At 39.2% G+C, this 17,738-nt stretch overlaps 1 protein-coding gene across 2 annotated transcripts in view; it reads left to right on the top strand.

The window, feature by feature from the left end:
- Nucleotides 1–201: 201 nt before the first annotated feature.
- kcnd3 (potassium voltage-gated channel, Shal-related subfamily, member 3) overlaps nucleotides 202–17,738 on the top strand; it is a 104,363-nt gene continuing 86,826 nt past the window's right edge. Inside the window, exons 1-3 of one of the 2 annotated variants that reach the window (XM_072367746.1) lie at nucleotides 202–289; nucleotides 377–471; nucleotides 1,280–2,459. In XM_072367746.1, coding sequence (XP_072223847.1) covers nucleotides 1,357–2,459 — 1,103 coding nt within the window. In that variant the 5' untranslated portion in view covers nucleotides 202–289; nucleotides 377–471; nucleotides 1,280–1,356. The remainder of the gene's footprint in view (nucleotides 290–376; nucleotides 472–1,279; nucleotides 2,460–17,738) is intronic. The other variant, XM_072367747.1, reaches the window with a different exon arrangement.

Genomic DNA, 17,738 nt, shown 5'->3' with positions numbered 1-17,738 from the left:
ATTATGGCTGTACAACTGGAGAGCTTATTGAGAAACTAAAGCCGACCGCTTTACTCCCATTTTCTGCGCATCACTCTAAATCTTGGTTCCCATAACTGCAGTTTGGTTCACAATCCACCTTGCGCACAGAGAGAGAGGGAGGAAGAGAGAGAGGAAGAGCGCTCCTCCTCCTCCTCCTCCGTCTCTTCCCACCACTCATCCCGAAAAGCCAAGGTAATACGGTCCTCACAGCGGAGTCCTCTCGTCATTTCTCCCTTCGCATAATGGAAACTGAATTAAAACAGCTGTGGTACGTCAGTCTTTGGTACTTTTCCGCTTCCTTTAATCGCTGAATAACTACTTTACTGTTTTTTTGTGTGTGTATTTTCCCCCCTAGACACGTTTTCAGAAATAAAAAATCAAACCGTAGACTTGTAACTAAACTGCTCTGGGGGACGGTCGTGTTTTCTTTGGATGGAGAATTTTGCATCGGTGAGTTGTAGTTTTTTTTTTTTGGTCGCAATATAACGCTGCTGATACACACTGTTATCAACCTGTTCCGTGTCGCTGTGGCTTATTGCACCTTCAGTTTTAGTAGCCAGTTTAGGCATCAGAATAATCCAACTCGATTGCTAAGAGTCAGGCTAATTTTGTTCATTTTTTTTGTCAATTTTAAATTTTGCATAGTTTATTTAGTGTCTAATGATTTAAAGATGCATCTGCTGTCTTTTTTTAAAACTTGGAACTCAACAGGTTTTATATCTCCTGTATCTCAATTAAGTTAAGTTAAGTTAAGTTTTTAAGCAAACAAACTGCCAATATAAACTGTTTGTATTGGTTTTATGTCAGTATTTCTTTTAATCTGTAAATTGCAGTGAACCATGCTCCTGAAAAGGTTATTTTTAACAGCATTTACATAAGGTTACGATGAAGACTTTAACCTTGAAGTATTTATGAGGGAAATGGTGCTTATTGACTTGTAGCCTGTTACTTCCATAATACTGAAGTTCACTATATCAAGTAGAACTGTATTTTATATGTTTCTCACCTAAATGATATTTGAATATATCTTCATCATAGAAACCCTTTTTTACTGTTGTACCGTCCTGTCTTTTTGTCTTGTCTTTTCCCACAGTCACTGTTGGTCCTCTTTTTTCACTTCGTTTATATTTAGGTTTCTGAACCTATCGGCTCATAATCTGTTGTCTCATCAACAGATCGCCTTCTCCTCCCCTGTCGTAATTGAATCAACATTCTAGTGCCTTCTATCCTTACAAACTCCCCCCTCTCTTCCCCTCAGATGGTGAATGAGCTGAAGTCAAGCTGGTTGTGAAGGTGCTGGACTTGTCCCCCCCTACGCCCAAAGCCAGACACAGCATGGCGGCGGGAGTAGCGGCATGGCTTCCCTTTGCCCGGGCAGCAGCAATCGGCTGGATGCCTGTGGCCAATTTGCCCATGCCGGTGGCACCCATTGAAAAAAACAAGAGGCAGGATGAGCTCATCATTCTTAATGTCAGTGGACGACGTTTCCAGACCTGGAGGAACACGCTAGATCGCTATCCAGACACACTGCTTGGCAGCTCAGAGAAGGAATTCTTCTACAATGAGGAGACCAAAGAGTACTTCTTTGACCGGGACCCTGATGTGTTCCGAAGTGTGCTCAACTTTTACCGCACAGGCAAGCTCCACTATCCTCGCTATGAGTGCATCTCCTCTTATGATGAGGAGCTGGCTTTCTTTGGCATTGTCCCAGAGATCATTGGAGACTGCTGCTACGAAGAGTACAAGGATAGGAAGAGGGAGAATGCAGAGCGTCTGATGGATGACCAGGAAGACAACAAAGATGCTAAGCTGCCCAATATGACCTTCAGGGAGACCATGTGGCGGGCTTTTGAGAATCCTCACACTTCCACCATGGCCCTGGTCTTCTACTACGTCACTGGTTTCTTCATTGCTGTCTCTGTCATCACCAATGTGGTAGAGACAGTGCCGTGTGGCTCAGCGCCCAACCAAAAGGAAGTGCCATGTGGAGAACGCTACACTGTGGCCTTTTTCTGCATGGACACAGCCTGTGTTATGATTTTCACCGTGGAGTACCTGATGCGCTTGTTTGCGGCACCAAACCGCTACCGCTTCATGAGATCTGTCATGAGCATCATTGATGTGGTGGCCATCTTACCCTACTACATTGGACTGGTGATGACTGACAACGAGGATGTGAGTGGCGCTTTTGTGACACTCCGCGTTTTCCGGGTGTTCCGTATCTTTAAGTTCTCCCGTCACTCGCAGGGCCTGCGCATCCTGGGCTACACGCTGAAGAGCTGTGCCTCGGAGCTGGGCTTCCTGCTTTTCTCCCTCACAATGGCCATAATTATCTTTGCCACCGTCATGTTCTACGCAGAGAAGGGTTCAAGCTCCAGCAAATTCACCAGCATCCCAGCTTCTTTCTGGTACACCATCGTTACTATGACAACGCTCGGGTAAGAGGAGAGCAGACACCTCTTTTATCTTGTTGTGACTTGCAGTGTGTGTGTGTGTGTGTAAGTGCATGTCTGTGTATAAGTGTCTGTATGAATCTGTTAGTGTGTGCCTCTTTGCATTTGACTGAGTACATTTTTGTTAAAGATTTGACTTGAAATGTTTGTCTGATATTGTGTCCTAAAAAACTGCACCTGCTTCAGAAGTCAGAAGTCAACCCATTTGAAATATATACAGACTTTACACTGAATCATCAGGAACTACATAGTAAGAGCACTTTTAAGCACTCCGTGCTCACTGTCTTTTTTCTAGATGTATTCTTCTGGGAGGAGCAGCCATCAAGATGCTTTCCTAAGTAATGACACTATCACTGCTCACCCATCATACATCTCCGATAAAAGGGACATAAAGAAATGTAGAGGAAAATGGAAAGCATCTTAGTGAGGGAAAGAAATGGAGAAATAGATTACCCCATTACTTCCCTCTCCAACTTGCCCTGTGGTCTGCAGTAACTTTCAGAATGAACTGAATCAGTGACTCTGCATGCAGAGAGCTCTCCTCCTTCTAACTCACTCAGTTATTAGTAGATGGCCTTGAAGTATCTTAAGTACAAATATTGTGATGCAGAAGATTAGAATCACCTCATTTCACAAGGCAAATAACTGATTCAGTTATTGCATTTTAGATTACAGGGAGAGATAATTATTGTTATTAACACTAGATTTTAAGAAGCATACATGTTCCATTACTCATTAAATGGCTAATTAACCTGCAGCCCAGGGCTGTTGATAGTATATCCTGTTACAAAGTTGTGAATTGGCTTTGATTGAGATTTACAGGGTGAACATTTGGAGCATTTTGAGACATTGATTTGTTTTGTCTGTCACCCTGTTTTTCTTCATTATTATGTCATATATTTTTATTATAGCGAGGGAAACCACAGATACAACATTAATTTTACACTGCACACACACACACACAGACGTGCATTCACTCTCTCTCATAAACACAGTTATGGGATGCAGAACTATTAGACTTAATGGTAATGTGTTTTGTGACTGTGTCCTATTGTGCGCGTGTTTGTCTGTGTGTGAGTCAGACTGAATTACAACATCCTGTTAAATGTCAGAGTCATTGAGGCCGTAAACGGCTCTGAGCTCATTGCTGTGACATACTTGGCACCCTGTCATCATGGCCTGCCATACACAACCTGCTTGGAAGATCTGGTGTTTGCAGATATTTGATTCTGGATCAGTTGTGTGGTGTAGGGACATAAATCATTGAACTGTGAACATTCTCTGCTCTGTTTGTTGTTAATTGTTTGGACATGCAGCAGCTTCTTTTGCTCCACATTCCTCGCCAGTAACCTGTCTCTTTCCACCTGACATGCAAAAGCAGTTTCTTGTCGCTTTTGGTGGAAAGGGTCAGTGTGTGTGTGTGTGTGTGTGTGTGTGTGTTTGTTTGTTGAGCGTGGCCTCATCAATAAGGAAGGGGCCAGAAGAGGGTGTCAGAGTGACTAATGAATGTGGCCCACTGCATCTGCTGACATTCTGGTATATCATAAACTGACACATGGAACAGGCACATATTTATCTCTTCATGTACTTGGGCATTTTTTAACACATAAAGACAATTACCAGTGCATGTATTCTTCTGCATGCATGTTTTATGACGTAGGTGCTTCTTCAAGGGTCAATGTTGTGTATTGAGCATGTTGTATTTCAGATTCACAAGTGTACTCTTTGCATAAAGTTTTTCGATTTTTCCTCTGGTACTTGTTCCTGAATCTTGAGAAAAAAGTTTAAACTCTCTGCTCTGTGCCAATTTATACCCACCTGACTAGATAAGATGAAAGCCAGTTTGAACAGACAATGTTTTTCTGATTTTTTTGTCTCTCTGTCTTGGAGCCTCAGGGCTTATACTTGTGTTGTTGTGTCTTCTTCTCTGTTCTTCTTCACTCAGACACTCACATCGTTTACACTCGTGAATCTAATTTACTGCTAACCTGTGAGATTTAGCCCTTGTGTTCCTGACACACTCTGAAAAACAATGTGTCTGTTGGTGTTTCTGTGGTCTTTTGTGTTCATCAGCACTATCACATACTGCTAAGTGCCCCACCGGTGCTACTGACTACGTGAGGTCTTGCCCACCATGGCCTTTTAAGTGTTTTGTTTATCTGAAAGTAATCCATCCTCAGTCAGAATCCATAATCCCTTTTAACAATGAGCAATAAATAACCACATCAATGGCATTTCGAATTGTGTCTCTGCTCTTTCTGCTTAGAAATTGAAGCTTCCTTAATGGTAACCATGTCATATGAGAAGGCTGTGAGAATATGGAGAATGATGAAATCTGGAATAGAGTTAAAAAGTCAAAGTAGAATCAGTCTTATCAAAAGCCATCTGTAGCTAAACAAAGTAGTGGGGAACACACTTTAGAAGGAATTAGCCATGATTGTGTAAATATGATGCAAGTCTTCAATTCAAACTCAAAATGCTGTGCCACTCAATATGACCAAAAAGACACTGAACCACCGAAGTGAATTTGTAAGCTACCAGCTACCATCCATAGATTGCTCATTTGATAGCAAGGCTAAAAAGCTTTGATCGAATCCTGCAAATGAGGCAGGCGAACAAATGAGCCAAGGCTTTAGCTAAATCAGAGACTTTTAGCCAATAGGACCTATGAGGGATTTTGTTCTCGGTTGTTAAACAAATTGATTCTGGCCTTGTCGGGTGATAATATCTTTTAGCATTTTTCATATTCAGATTATATTGTAGATTATAGACTGGAGGAGGAACATAGGAATATGCTTGTGTGGGTTTTTGAGAGATACACAGCAACTGCTAAACCTCAGCTTTTTATTCCTGGTCCATCTAGACTCCATGATTCTCTGCTTTATGGTTATTGTGAAAAGGAGACCAGAAAATAATGGAAACACTTGATGCAATTATCCTGGCATGATTGAACCACAGCAGTTTGTTATGTTGCACAATAAGATAAAACATTTTTTGCCATTAGATTATCAAATATTTATCTATTAAGATGTCTTCTTGTTTTGCTCTGGGCCATAGTGTTTCAGTGGTTTTTAATGGTTGAAATAGCATCACAGCTGAGTCACAAATCCCAACATGTTGATCTTACTATCATAAACAAAACAAACAAAAAAGGTTTTATGAAAACATTCAGAAGTTATAACAAGATCATTTTGCCTCAAGCAATGAATCACAGTCATGTCAGTATTCTGTTTGGAATGACCTCGCTGTGTTTTTTTTTCTTTGAATGACATCATAGCCATTAAAATGCTAATACAGTCACGCAAGAGCGATGTACTCCCCTAGTACCTGTATCTTATCGTACTTTTTCATGAAATGAACCTCATGAGAAACTCATTTTCTCCACGTAGAAAATAGAATGTGCATTATCTAGTTAACAGACAAAAACCCACTGCTGTTTCTCAAAGTCTCTGTGTTCTCTTCTTAAAACTCTTTCTGCTGCTTTAGAATTAGCACTTTATCTAATTAAGGGGGACATTAAAAAAAAATTTCATTAAGATCCCCATCAGTCTTTTGAATCTTCGCAGCACCCCACAAATCTTTGCAGTTATGGACCATTCCCTCTCAGCTGGAAAGCTGGAATTTCTCATTTTAAATGTATCTTTCTTTGAAGTCAGTTTCAGACTCAGAAAGTTGGTGGAGCCTCACCACAGCTTTAAAATCCAATATGGTTGCCTTATGATCACTATCCAGCTAAGCATATTTGGGCAGGCAATGAGTTTTGGTTCCCAGTGTGAAATAAAACACTTTGCAGCTCATTAGAGTGTGCCAAACTTTGCTCTTTGATCCTAGAGTAATGGTGCACAATGACTGAAACAGGTTGCTAGGTTTGTACCAGAGCTTTTTCAAGCTAACATTGCATTGATGTTATCACCACATTGCAATGTGCTATGTTGACAAGACGAAAATTATAAATAAGACTAACTTGTAATGTACACTCCTGAAGAAAAGAATAGGAAGCAACAAATCTCAGAAGTGCACTAGCTCACCATGAATCCTCTGGACAATTTTCTGCTTTATTTATACATTTGTTCATTGAGATAATGGCCAATTTTTAACCTAGAAAACTACACACAAGTACACAAAATCTGGTCCACCTTGTTTGGACATTTATGTTGTTACACACTGCCCCTGCAGGTGATGTTTAGAAAATGTCAGGACAGCTGTTCATGTGTAAAAGCTGCTGATAGTTAACAGCTGGAAGCCAACACTGTTAACATCACCCATGGCCTTTGTGTCTGATGGTGGGATTGATATTTAACTTAACAGTGCTTCGCATGCATTGACTGTACTTAGGCAGGCTGTAAAGAAATATTAATGATATTGTATGGCAACATTTCACATATTAATTTATTAATATATTAATTTATTAATATATTAATCTAACGTCAGTTTAGGAGCTGTACAACAGACTTTGCCCATTGATATCAGCTGCTCCTCTTGAAGCACTTAGCAACCCTGTTACCTATAATCGTAACTATTATCTGTACAACAGAGACTCCGTTACTAGTTGTCTCCACTGCAGACAAAAAAAATGAGGACCTCAGGTGATATTTTAAAATTGATATTATAAAAGTGAGAATATTGAAGCTGTTCAAATTTAAGGTGAGCTAATCTGACCATGAATATGTGGCAGCTTACATGATGACAGTCCGTTCAATAAGAGGACAAGAGTATGGCAACTGACACTGATTTAAATACACAAGAGAGTAAAGATAAGGGAAACATTCATACTAATACTTTCTTTCTAAGTGATCATTTTACAAATATATCAATATTAATATGTTTAAAATGTTTGTTGTCCTTGTGCCGCACTGTAATTGTGCCTCAGTTGTTGCTTCTGGTACTACTGGGCCATTATTGTGTACCTGAAAAAGCTCAGTTAAATGCAGGAAACCAACAAAATTTGTGTTATTTGCTATTTTCAGCACCAAGATAGTTTTATTTATTCAGAGCATCATAAACTCTTCTTGTGTTTAAGACTTTGTGATTTGCATTTACTTTCTTGTAATTACAGCAACAGTTTGACAGAGTAAACAGTGCGCGTTTGAGGAAAATTACATTAGTGTGTTTTGTTTTGTTTTTTTCATATAACAAAACACATCAGATGTTTTTTTGATTCATGTTGTCATCTTTGTGGACTCATTAGGCTGTTCCAGTTGAATAAGTCTAGATAAGAGCTGGAGTGCTTTGTTTTGCTCATTAGCATGGCTATGCCTGAGTGTGATTTAATATGTTTATCAGAAACCTTTTTGATCACTGTGCCTCGAGGGTCAGTGCACTGGTGGCTGTCACCCAGACAACCACATTCCTCTCACTCACATTATTGTTGGCTGTGGTTCAGTGGTTTCATTTAACTGCTTATGTGCCATGTGTGTTTCCTTGTTCGCATGTTTAAACTATGCACCTGTTACTTCCCTCTTTCACGAGTCCTCTCTGCCAAATTAATGGCGCATTTTTTTAGAGTCAGCAGTTTGTGCAAAACAATAATCAATGCAAACGAGCGAGTATTGATTTGGGCAGCAGAGGGAAATGTGACGGCCTTTGTTAGAGCTACTAATTAGAATGTGTTGTGAGAGTACGACTGAATATGATGTCACAGACATGTTATCTTTGATTTAGGAAAGCAGTATTCTTTTTATGGTTATGATCAGTGGTGAGCTGACCTTAACTTAAAGACTTGACGAGTGGAGCTTGATTAGTGACACAAAATCATTAGTACAATTCATGCATATGCTACATGGTTTGGAGTGTGGATGATTTATGCTTTGTTGCTTCCAACCAACATGTAAGAAAAGTGAGATGAGAGCGTATTTCTGTTTTTTAAAGAATCCTTGAGTAGAAATATAATTCAAAAGGAAGCAGTCCTCTCTGTGTGTTCTTTAAGAGCACTTCAGCACACACACTGAGGCAATCAAATCCCGACCCCTTCATTTCTTTATTTCCCTGATTAATCTAGATTAATCTAATAATAATTTAAATAGTCATTAAAATGGAAAGAATGATCATCATAGGTTTTCATATAATTTTTTAATGCGGTGGATATATGGAGATACTCAAAGCTCTGTTTGCATTTACAGTCACAGTGTTTGGAAATCACCGTGAATAGAATAGAAGAAAAAAAAAGATATAGAGACATGTGCAGACATAGAGCTTTTCACCATACTCCACTCCACAATCACTTTAGGCAATGGCAGAGTTTTAATAGTAAACAATTGACCATTTAGATAGCAGCAAGGTGAGCTTATTGCCTTAAATACATTTTCCTCTATGTAGATAATGTGCATGTTTGTGTACTTCAGCACACCAGCAGCAAAAATATATCACAGTTGGTAAAACTGAGCAAAAAGCAGGTAATAACTAACTAAGAGCCAATGCCAAGGTCCATGTGTCAGATGTTAAAATCCAGATAAAGATCATATGTTATTAATAACATGAAGACATTACTGGAGCAGCACATAAGCCCAAATGTATACTGTAAAAGGCCACCTTTGGTGACTGACTTTTCAAGCCAGAGCACCAGCACATGCTTTACCACAGTGCAGCGCACTTCATTGACTACCTGACATACGTTATGCATTTAGTTTCTGGCATGGTTTATAGGTTTTGCAGTGCAATTGTTTCTCAATTTTTTTTTGTTTATTTGTGTATGCGTGGGTTCTCTCTGGTTTCTCCGGCTTCCTCCCACTGTCCAAAAACATGCATGGTAGGTTAATTGGTTGACTCTAAATTCTCCTTAGGAGTGACTGTGAGCGTGTGTGATTGTGTGTCTCGTTTGTCTCTGTGTGGCTCTGTGATGGACTGGCGACCTGTCCAGAGTTTACCCCGCCTCCCACCCAATAACCGCTGGAACAGGCACCACCCTCCCCGTGATCCAACCGACGGATTAAGCGGGTATAGGAAATGGATGTATGGATGGATGGATGGATGGATGTATGGATGTATGGATGGATGGATGGATGGATGGATGGATGGATGGATGGATGGATGGATGGATGGATGGATGGATGGATGGATGGATGGATGGATGGATGGATGGATGGATGGATGGATGGATGGATGGATGGTTTTTTCTTCTGGAGTCTCCAGAGTGATATTGTCAGGTATTATAATGAATTATAGATTATTTGCCTGTCTTTACCTACGCTGTCAAATGTGGATGGAACCCAACATTAGAACAAACCATATAGTCATAACAACAGTGGATTTCATCATTTCTGAATAAGAAAAAAAGCGCCACGTGTTTAATCTTTGTTTTCACTTTAAAACAAACACTGTGAGTGTATTAAAAGGCCTCAGTTGCATCAACAGTCACCTTTGGTCTGAAAATGGTTTCTATGACAACACTGACCTCTATTTGATCTCTCAAATATTGCAATAATTCTTTATTAGAAAGATGCACACATACTCACACATCCTCATGCATGCACAACATATATCAGAAAAGTGAGTACAAATTTTGATTTCCACAAGCTGTTCTCTCAGTTTGTCTTTTCTTGCCCCATTTACATCAGTTTCCTTTCCAGGGTGTAGTGATATAAGACCACATGTGCTTTATGTTGCTGCCTTCACGCAGCCTTCTGAGCCTTTTTGTTGAAATGTCAGTTTCATTTCACCTCTCTCATCTTGCTTTACTTTTACTTTCACCACCTCCTTCTCATAGTCTCCTTTTCTCTTCTAGTCTGACGTGTATTCTGAAGCTATGTGCATGGGATTGTGTGCAAGCCTGCAGTGTCATAATGTTTACAGTCTTTTTGATGTGTTTACACCCCATTGTGCAGACATATATTTGTATGTTTAACTTGGTCTGTTTTGCAAGCCAGTGTACCTAACTATAACATTTACTTATTTCCACATTTAGTTGGATGTCCCTTGCTGCTGAGTCTGGACTATACAGAGCTTGTAATAAGTGCAAAAAAATCAAAAGCAATTTTCCACCTTTGTGATTTCTAATTACATAGCATAAACTCACAGTATTTTCATGTTTGCGCTCATGCAGGTGAATAAAATGTATAACTGCCATAATTACTGTCAGGAATGCTGGGTCCAGTGTGATGCACCAGAGCATAAGAGAATATATCGCACAGCTACCGTAAATTGTGTGTGGGCTCTTTTCAAGCGTTGTTCATGGAACATTTACTGTAAAGACACAGCAATTACTTGCATGTAACCTACAAACAGCTGGTGTAACAGGAATAAAAGAACCCTGCAGGGTTAACAGTGTCTCAACAGATAACGGATAAGACGGATAAGTGTGAATAAGTAATATTTATGGCGTTTTATTCCCCTCAGGGCTAAAGAAAGCAAGGCCTTTTATTGTGACACATTAGAAACTATTTTAAATAATTTAACGGTGTCAAACAGACAAAAACTTTACATTTCACTAGTGAGGCCTTTTTTAATCAAGACATTCTTTTGGTAAATGGACGACATTTAAATTGCACTATTAAGTCTCATCAAAAACTCAGGGGGCTTTGTGTTACAAGTCACTCCTTCAGACAGTCACTGACTTTATTCAATACGTTCAAAGCTTTTTGCTGCCACACACATTCAAACACTGGTATTGTGTTTAGTTACAAATAATAGACCCAACCACAGCAGGAAAATATGATATCTCAGACCGAAATCAGGAGGGTTTTGTTGATGCCAAGAATGTCCATGGTAGTTGTCCACTCGTGGGGACATAAAACGATATACTTTGACGTATGACTGCTGATAACATCTTTTTTTATCTTTTTAACAACTTGATATTCCTGTCATGCATGCTTTGAATTTGTATGAAAAAATGGAAACAGTCCTTCTTTTTATCTTACTGGAGCCTTGAGTTTCGCACCAAGATTTAGAGCTAACTTGCCATTGGTTCCTAAACAATTGGTATACACCTGACAAAGTGGAAATGCTCCAATGGTGTAACTCCAGGTTGTTGATTGTAGGTTGAAAGTTTGTACTCTGGTACTCTAAAACTGGATGTTAAGGACAATGGAGAAGTATCTGAGCATGCGCCAAAAAATGTAAACCTCCCATGTACACAGACAACTGCAGGCAAAAACTAGCCATTTGCTGCTAGTTGCTATGAACACAGTAAAAATGGCCAAAGCCATGTGGTCAAAAAATATTCTATATTCTCTCTGAAATGAACAGCTATTGAGAATGTTGATAATCACTACGTAAGCCTGTCCTCAGGTTAGCAATGTAGCTTTGATTGAAAATTCATCATTTTAGTTGGGTTAAGTTTTATTTAGTATGTGAATTTGTCATGTAAAACTAAGTGTATTTTATTCATTTATATGTACATAATACATCTAACTAGAGCTGTTTTTTAAACTTGAAATTGTTAACATTCTGTATTCCTCAATGTGAAGCACAGATTTACCCCGGCACAAAAAAACTCGATAATTTGAATGATATATACAGTCAATGACAGTAAGATGACACAAAAATAATACAAAGTATACACAAGGCAGATGTTTTTGGAAAGTAACCGAACAAAGTAATGGAATAAGACAAAAAGCAATGCCTTATTGATGACACAGGATCAAAATGTGCAAATCATCACTGTCATTCATATCCAGACCTTGAATAAGTCAAATTCCTTACTGTCCAACCTACTGTCGTTGCCTTATGGAGGTAGAAAGATTGACAATAACTGGACGGGTTTAGCCATCTTACAGAGATGCATCCATGGGATTCCGTACTCTATCCTTGACAGCAGTAACAGCTCAAAAGTGAACCATTGTTTTTCAGCTGGTTTAGCAAAAACCTAAAAATAAATCAGTATACACACAATAACTCCACATGAAGAATAAATGAGCAATATACTCGTTTCTTTGACATCTCCTTCTTGTGTATTTGTGTGTGAGATCTCAGTCAGAAGTCAGTAACGTATCCAAGTCTGCTCTCCAGAATCTGAAATGATTACTTTCAGCTCTGCTAGATCCTTGTTCAGACTCCACTGCCCTGTTGTTGGCATATATTTCATCCTCTTTTCATGCAGAGATATGGATGGTCGCCATTTTTTGAAAAGCGATATTGAGTGCCAGGCCTTTCAAGCTTTTGAGAAAATGCATTTACCTGACCACCTGTCAACCAGGGATGGAAGGGTGGTGGGAGGACTGGGGCCAATGTGAGTGGGAAGGGTAATTCACTGGGAGGAGTCTTTCAGTGAGGTAGTTCAAATGTGTACATTGTTTTTTTTCCACACCTTATTATCATTGATACGTTTTATGCATACAGATTCTACCCTGTCGTAGGACATTATGTCCAGGGCCAACTTATACTTGACTACCTGGACGCTTGATTGGAGTGATGCTCAAGGTTTTGAGGTAGAAGGACTGTATGTCAGATTTGTGAATATTTCATAATAGAAACTGTACACACCCACCCACACCCCTTCCCAGCCTGTCTCCCTTCCACTGTCTGTCACAGCTGATTACCTTCAGCTATGGTCCCTCCAAGCTTACAACACTTGTGCCCAGTCCAATTCAATTACCAGCAGGCTCTCAGTGAGTAGCCTTAAAATGAGTTGGTGATTATCAGTTTCCAGCGTGTGTAGCTGTATCCTGAACAGTTTATGGCTGCCACCAAGTTCCTAAAAGGCTTTTAATCCTTTCATGTGACCTCATACTATTTGTGGAGTGATAGGGATGGACTTCTTGGCATGTTTTAGCCTAAGTGGTGACATGACTAGTGATGGTCATTGCTTTTCATCAGAACTGATTCTTGATGTATGTATAACAAGTAAATGTTTGTGGTCTTGAGACAATAAAGTGCAATCACTTTCATTTTGATAAATACCTGCAGAAATTATAAGATTCCATTTTACTGCTAATATGATGAAGCCTGACCACATGCAAAAAGAGATGGTAAACACTACACGTCTGATGTCAGGTTTGCGAATGAGGAGCTAATTATAAATCAGGGCAACGTTGAAATAATTACAAAAACATCAGATAAACATGTTTGCCTTGTTAGTTTGTATTTGTATCTCTTTTATTTAATAAAAGATAATAATTCCCCTATAAAGGGCATGTGCTTGATAAAGTGTTTTAAATGTTTAACTTCACAACTCGCATTAGTAAAGACTGATTTGAAGCAACAGTGACACCATCTCTTAGGAAAGCATTCTTTTCATTTTATTGAAGTGGCCCTTGATTTAGTTGGCTGTGAGCAAATACCCAAATATAAACAATTATGGATTAGACAGTATTGTGTCCACTGGGCAGACTTGCTCATTACTGTCTGGATAACAGGGGCTGAGGGAAATGTGAGGGATACTTCTCCATATATGTAGGCCAAGTTATAGAAATAAATTGCCTCTCATTTCCCTTGGGAGAAATGTGATAAACCTTGTCTGAATAAATCTGAGTAATTTCCCCAGATTTGCAGCCACACTTTTGAACAGGTAGACATTACTGTTCCATTTATATGTGCTTTCATTCATACGCTAACTTTTTTGCATTAGTTCTCACTCATACGCTCTCTGTCTCCCCATGTTTGTGTCTTTTTGAGCTCATTCATAAACTGTACTTTGTGTTGATTATCCAGAGTGACAAAAGCAATTGTTCTGCTACACTAAATCTTCAGGGATTAATGCTTGTTTCTGGAGCTCTTCCCTCTGCTTTAGCATTGGTGTGCCAATGCGGGTGAGGGTTGTCACCTCCATCCTGTCAGGCTTCACAGAAAATGATCTTACTGGATTTCATGTCATGACATTTGATTTGGGGCAGTTTATTGAAAAGAACTCCTTGGTTAGTGGGTAGAAATTGTGTTTCAATCCACTCTGTTGTCATTCTTATGTCTGTGTATGGATGCAGGATGTGTCCTTCACAAAGCAAAACTTATTTTCATCCACATGTATTTGGGGGATTACCCATGCTGAGGGATTAATCCAGCCGTGTGCCATCTGACAGCAGCAAGCATTGGGAAGAGCATAAAAGTCAAGTCATGGACTAAAACCATTAATAGATTTCAGTAAGCTGTTTTTTTTTTTCTTCAGAGGTTGTCTGGTGGTGATGTTAATTCAATTTCTAAACCTCAGTTGTGACTAACCCACCTTTGTGCTCTGTGAGGTGGAGCATGGCCATGGTCCACTGCCGCTCAAAAAGAACCGTTCACAAAGAATGTTGGCTTCATTTTGTATGAGATAATCCGTATTATGCTTTAAGCTTATTAGTATTGCATTAAGACCACATCAATAACCTGTTAAAAACTGAGGGCTTGCAGGGCCATCCAGTTTTCAGCTGACATGCAAAACAGTTGAAGTGGAGCTTTACTTTGGGAAATCTGTCGTGCTGAATACACATCACGGAAACCACTCAAGCTCTTAAGGAGAGATGCTTTAACCTTGCTATTGAATTCAAGAATAATACACTTCAAACTTATCCACAAGGGACAACTGAACATGTGCAGAGTCAGCAAATTGATTTTGTTTCTTTGCAGTGTTGGTTGATAGGACATAACCCCAATGTCCATTTGTACCGTGCAATAAATTAGGTTTATTCTACAAATAAGATATTGTTGTACGACCATGTGATTGTGAGCAAAAAGATTGTGACGCGCTTGTGCAGAATACACATTTGTTACATGATGTAATGGCATAAACTAACTCTGGAGCTGTTTAATTGAACATCTAATCTGCAAAGATGTCTTAGATAGAGGGCAAGAAATTTAATTTGGCTGCAAACCACAGAAAATTTCATGAGCAAGTGCTGTAATCCTACAGCTGATCTTGCTTTATTGATTAGCTCTTTTCTTTTTCCACCTCAAAGTGATATAGATGTTGTCGAAACAAATTTGAGAAATCCTCAAGATTTAAGCTAGTTCTTGTGCAATGCAGTGTCCTTCAGTTTTGAAAAGCTTGCATATACTCTGCAATGTTATTTTTTCTCCTCTCCCTCCCCCTCTCTTTAACACACTCTCACACAGTGACTTTGAAGCTGCTCTACTGCAGTGCACAGACATGCACTCAAACCAGTCTATATTACAATTAATTTATGGCTTTTTGTGTTCTATGCTCAATCGCCTTGGGCGTGAGCAGACACGCAGTGGGGGAATTTCATCTCTCCAGCACGTTGGTGAGGTTGTAGAAAATTATCTGTTGTTCATTGTTAATATTACAAAAGCAAAGGAAGCAGAGGAGAGGGATGAAGCAGGGGGACAAATTAAACCCATTGGTTTGATCTTTTGCCTCAATAAAAAGGAATAGCACATGAATGCATAGAAACAACTGGTGCACAAACTAATCATATTTCACAGAAGGTTGTCCCATTTCAGAGCGTACTCTTGGTAATGAGTGGAAAAGCACTCAGCAAAGCCTTTACTTCAGAAAAGTTATTACAAAAGTTTCTCTCTTTGTAGAATAAAAACTAACTGTATATCACAAAGACACTTGTTGCTGATTGTACAGAAAGGGAAGGTGATTTGTAGTGTTCTTTGTAAGATTTTATGAAATTTTGTGTTGTCCTACAAACAGATACATTTTTTTTCAAATTTTACATCCAGTGTTCTGTATAAGCTCAGTCCCTCCTGAACTGTAACTACATGAAAACTGGACTTGATATTCAGAGGCTATTTAGGATTTAACAAACAGGCATTGGATAGCGTGGTTCACATGACCAGCTGCTGTTGCTACCAAATCATTAGAAATATTGATATATATCAGACTCAAAATATGAAATGTATTAACCAAGCCAATCAGACCTAGTTTTACTCATGTAGATATATTTGATCAATTTATTCTTTGATTTGAGCAGACATCTTCAACAGTCTGGATCTCCCTTTGACTAATAACTTCAACAACAAATCAAAGTTTACCTTACTAGCAGACAGCATGTCATTATCACCATGTTAAAGTTCTCACATATGAACCTTTACATGTGTGTGTGAACTTCTCTTAGCTTGCAGTTCTAACTAGTCAATACGTTTGATGCTACTGCTACCCAGCCATCGTGCATATTTCCATACATGTTTTTCCTTGTTGCCCAGAAGGTATTTTTTTCAAAAGATCACAGATGTAAATTGGACATCTGTCTGACTCCTCAGACTTTTGTTACTCATAATAACAAAGTTGATTTTATATTTACCTTCTTTTCAGCAAAAAGGCCACGGGGGTCTGAACCGCCGAATACAGCCTAAGAGTGTTTGAATTATTCTCTCAGACTGTCACAGTTCAATACTTTCAAGATAATAAAGGGATAAAGGAGATTTCTTTGCAAAACTATGCCATTGTATTGAGAGATTGAGCCATCTTTGGACATGCTTAATAAATTGGTGGGAATTTCACACCAATAGAACTACTTTTGCTGCAAGATTTCATTCATTTCATCAGTGACTCCTTTGGCCCTGCCTGATTAATTAACTAAGCTCATACCATCCTCAGCTGATTTGTATGATGTTTTCATCCCAGTGGCCAAAGTATTTTACACCACTATTTGGCTCTTACAGAGACAGTGTTATACACTTACATACATTTCTCAGCCAACAATATATATAACCTCAGTGTTTCTTGGCCAAAATGGTTCTTAAAAAGGTTTATTGGCTAATTTTTGTGCCTAAACCTAAATTTAAATAAATTCTAACTTCTTCAAAACAATACAAAGTGTTTTTGCTGCACAACATGAAGCAATTTCCTTTTACAGTTTACACAGCACTCTGTCCCTTGAGTTGTCCAGGACAACTGAAAAACCTCTGCTGTCGTCTGGGATATATCTATACAATCTAGGTTCCTATCCACTCACATTACCCGAGTGCCTTATCATTGTTGGATTGTGATGATAGCCAACCTAATGAGTGGATATAGATCGGTCTTCTATGATGGATGACTTGGTTAGGTGCTATGAAGTGTAATGAATGATCGAGGGCCTGGTGGGCCATGTTTGCAGCAGGTGGTTCTCCAATAGTCCCCCATAACTAGCCATGCTGTGACCAGACACAGCTTTGGAGACACTCTCCTCTAAGTTTCCATGAGCTCCACTGGAGTCATGCAAAATCTGACAAATTGTATGTTAACCATGAAGTAAATGCTCAAACTGTCAAGAGGAAAGAACAACCAAGAAGTTGACTGATAGAGAGAAAGGATAGAGTGCACATCACGCTGCTGGAGAATTGTGGAAACAGAGTTTCTGTGATTGCCGTGCTCCAGCTGTACCGTAGGGGAGCTCTGACTCTAAACAGATGCAGATGAGGACGGGGCTGCTATAATTAGCAGAGGTTGAGTTTCCAATTTTT

This window comes from Leuresthes tenuis, unplaced genomic scaffold (assembly GCF_036924035.1).
Source record: "Leuresthes tenuis unplaced genomic scaffold, fLeuTen1.0.hap1 SCAF_16, whole genome shotgun sequence".
NCBI lineage: Eukaryota > Metazoa > Chordata > Actinopteri > Atheriniformes > Atherinopsidae > Leuresthes > Leuresthes tenuis.
This window is presented reverse-complemented; position numbering and strand designations above follow the sequence as displayed.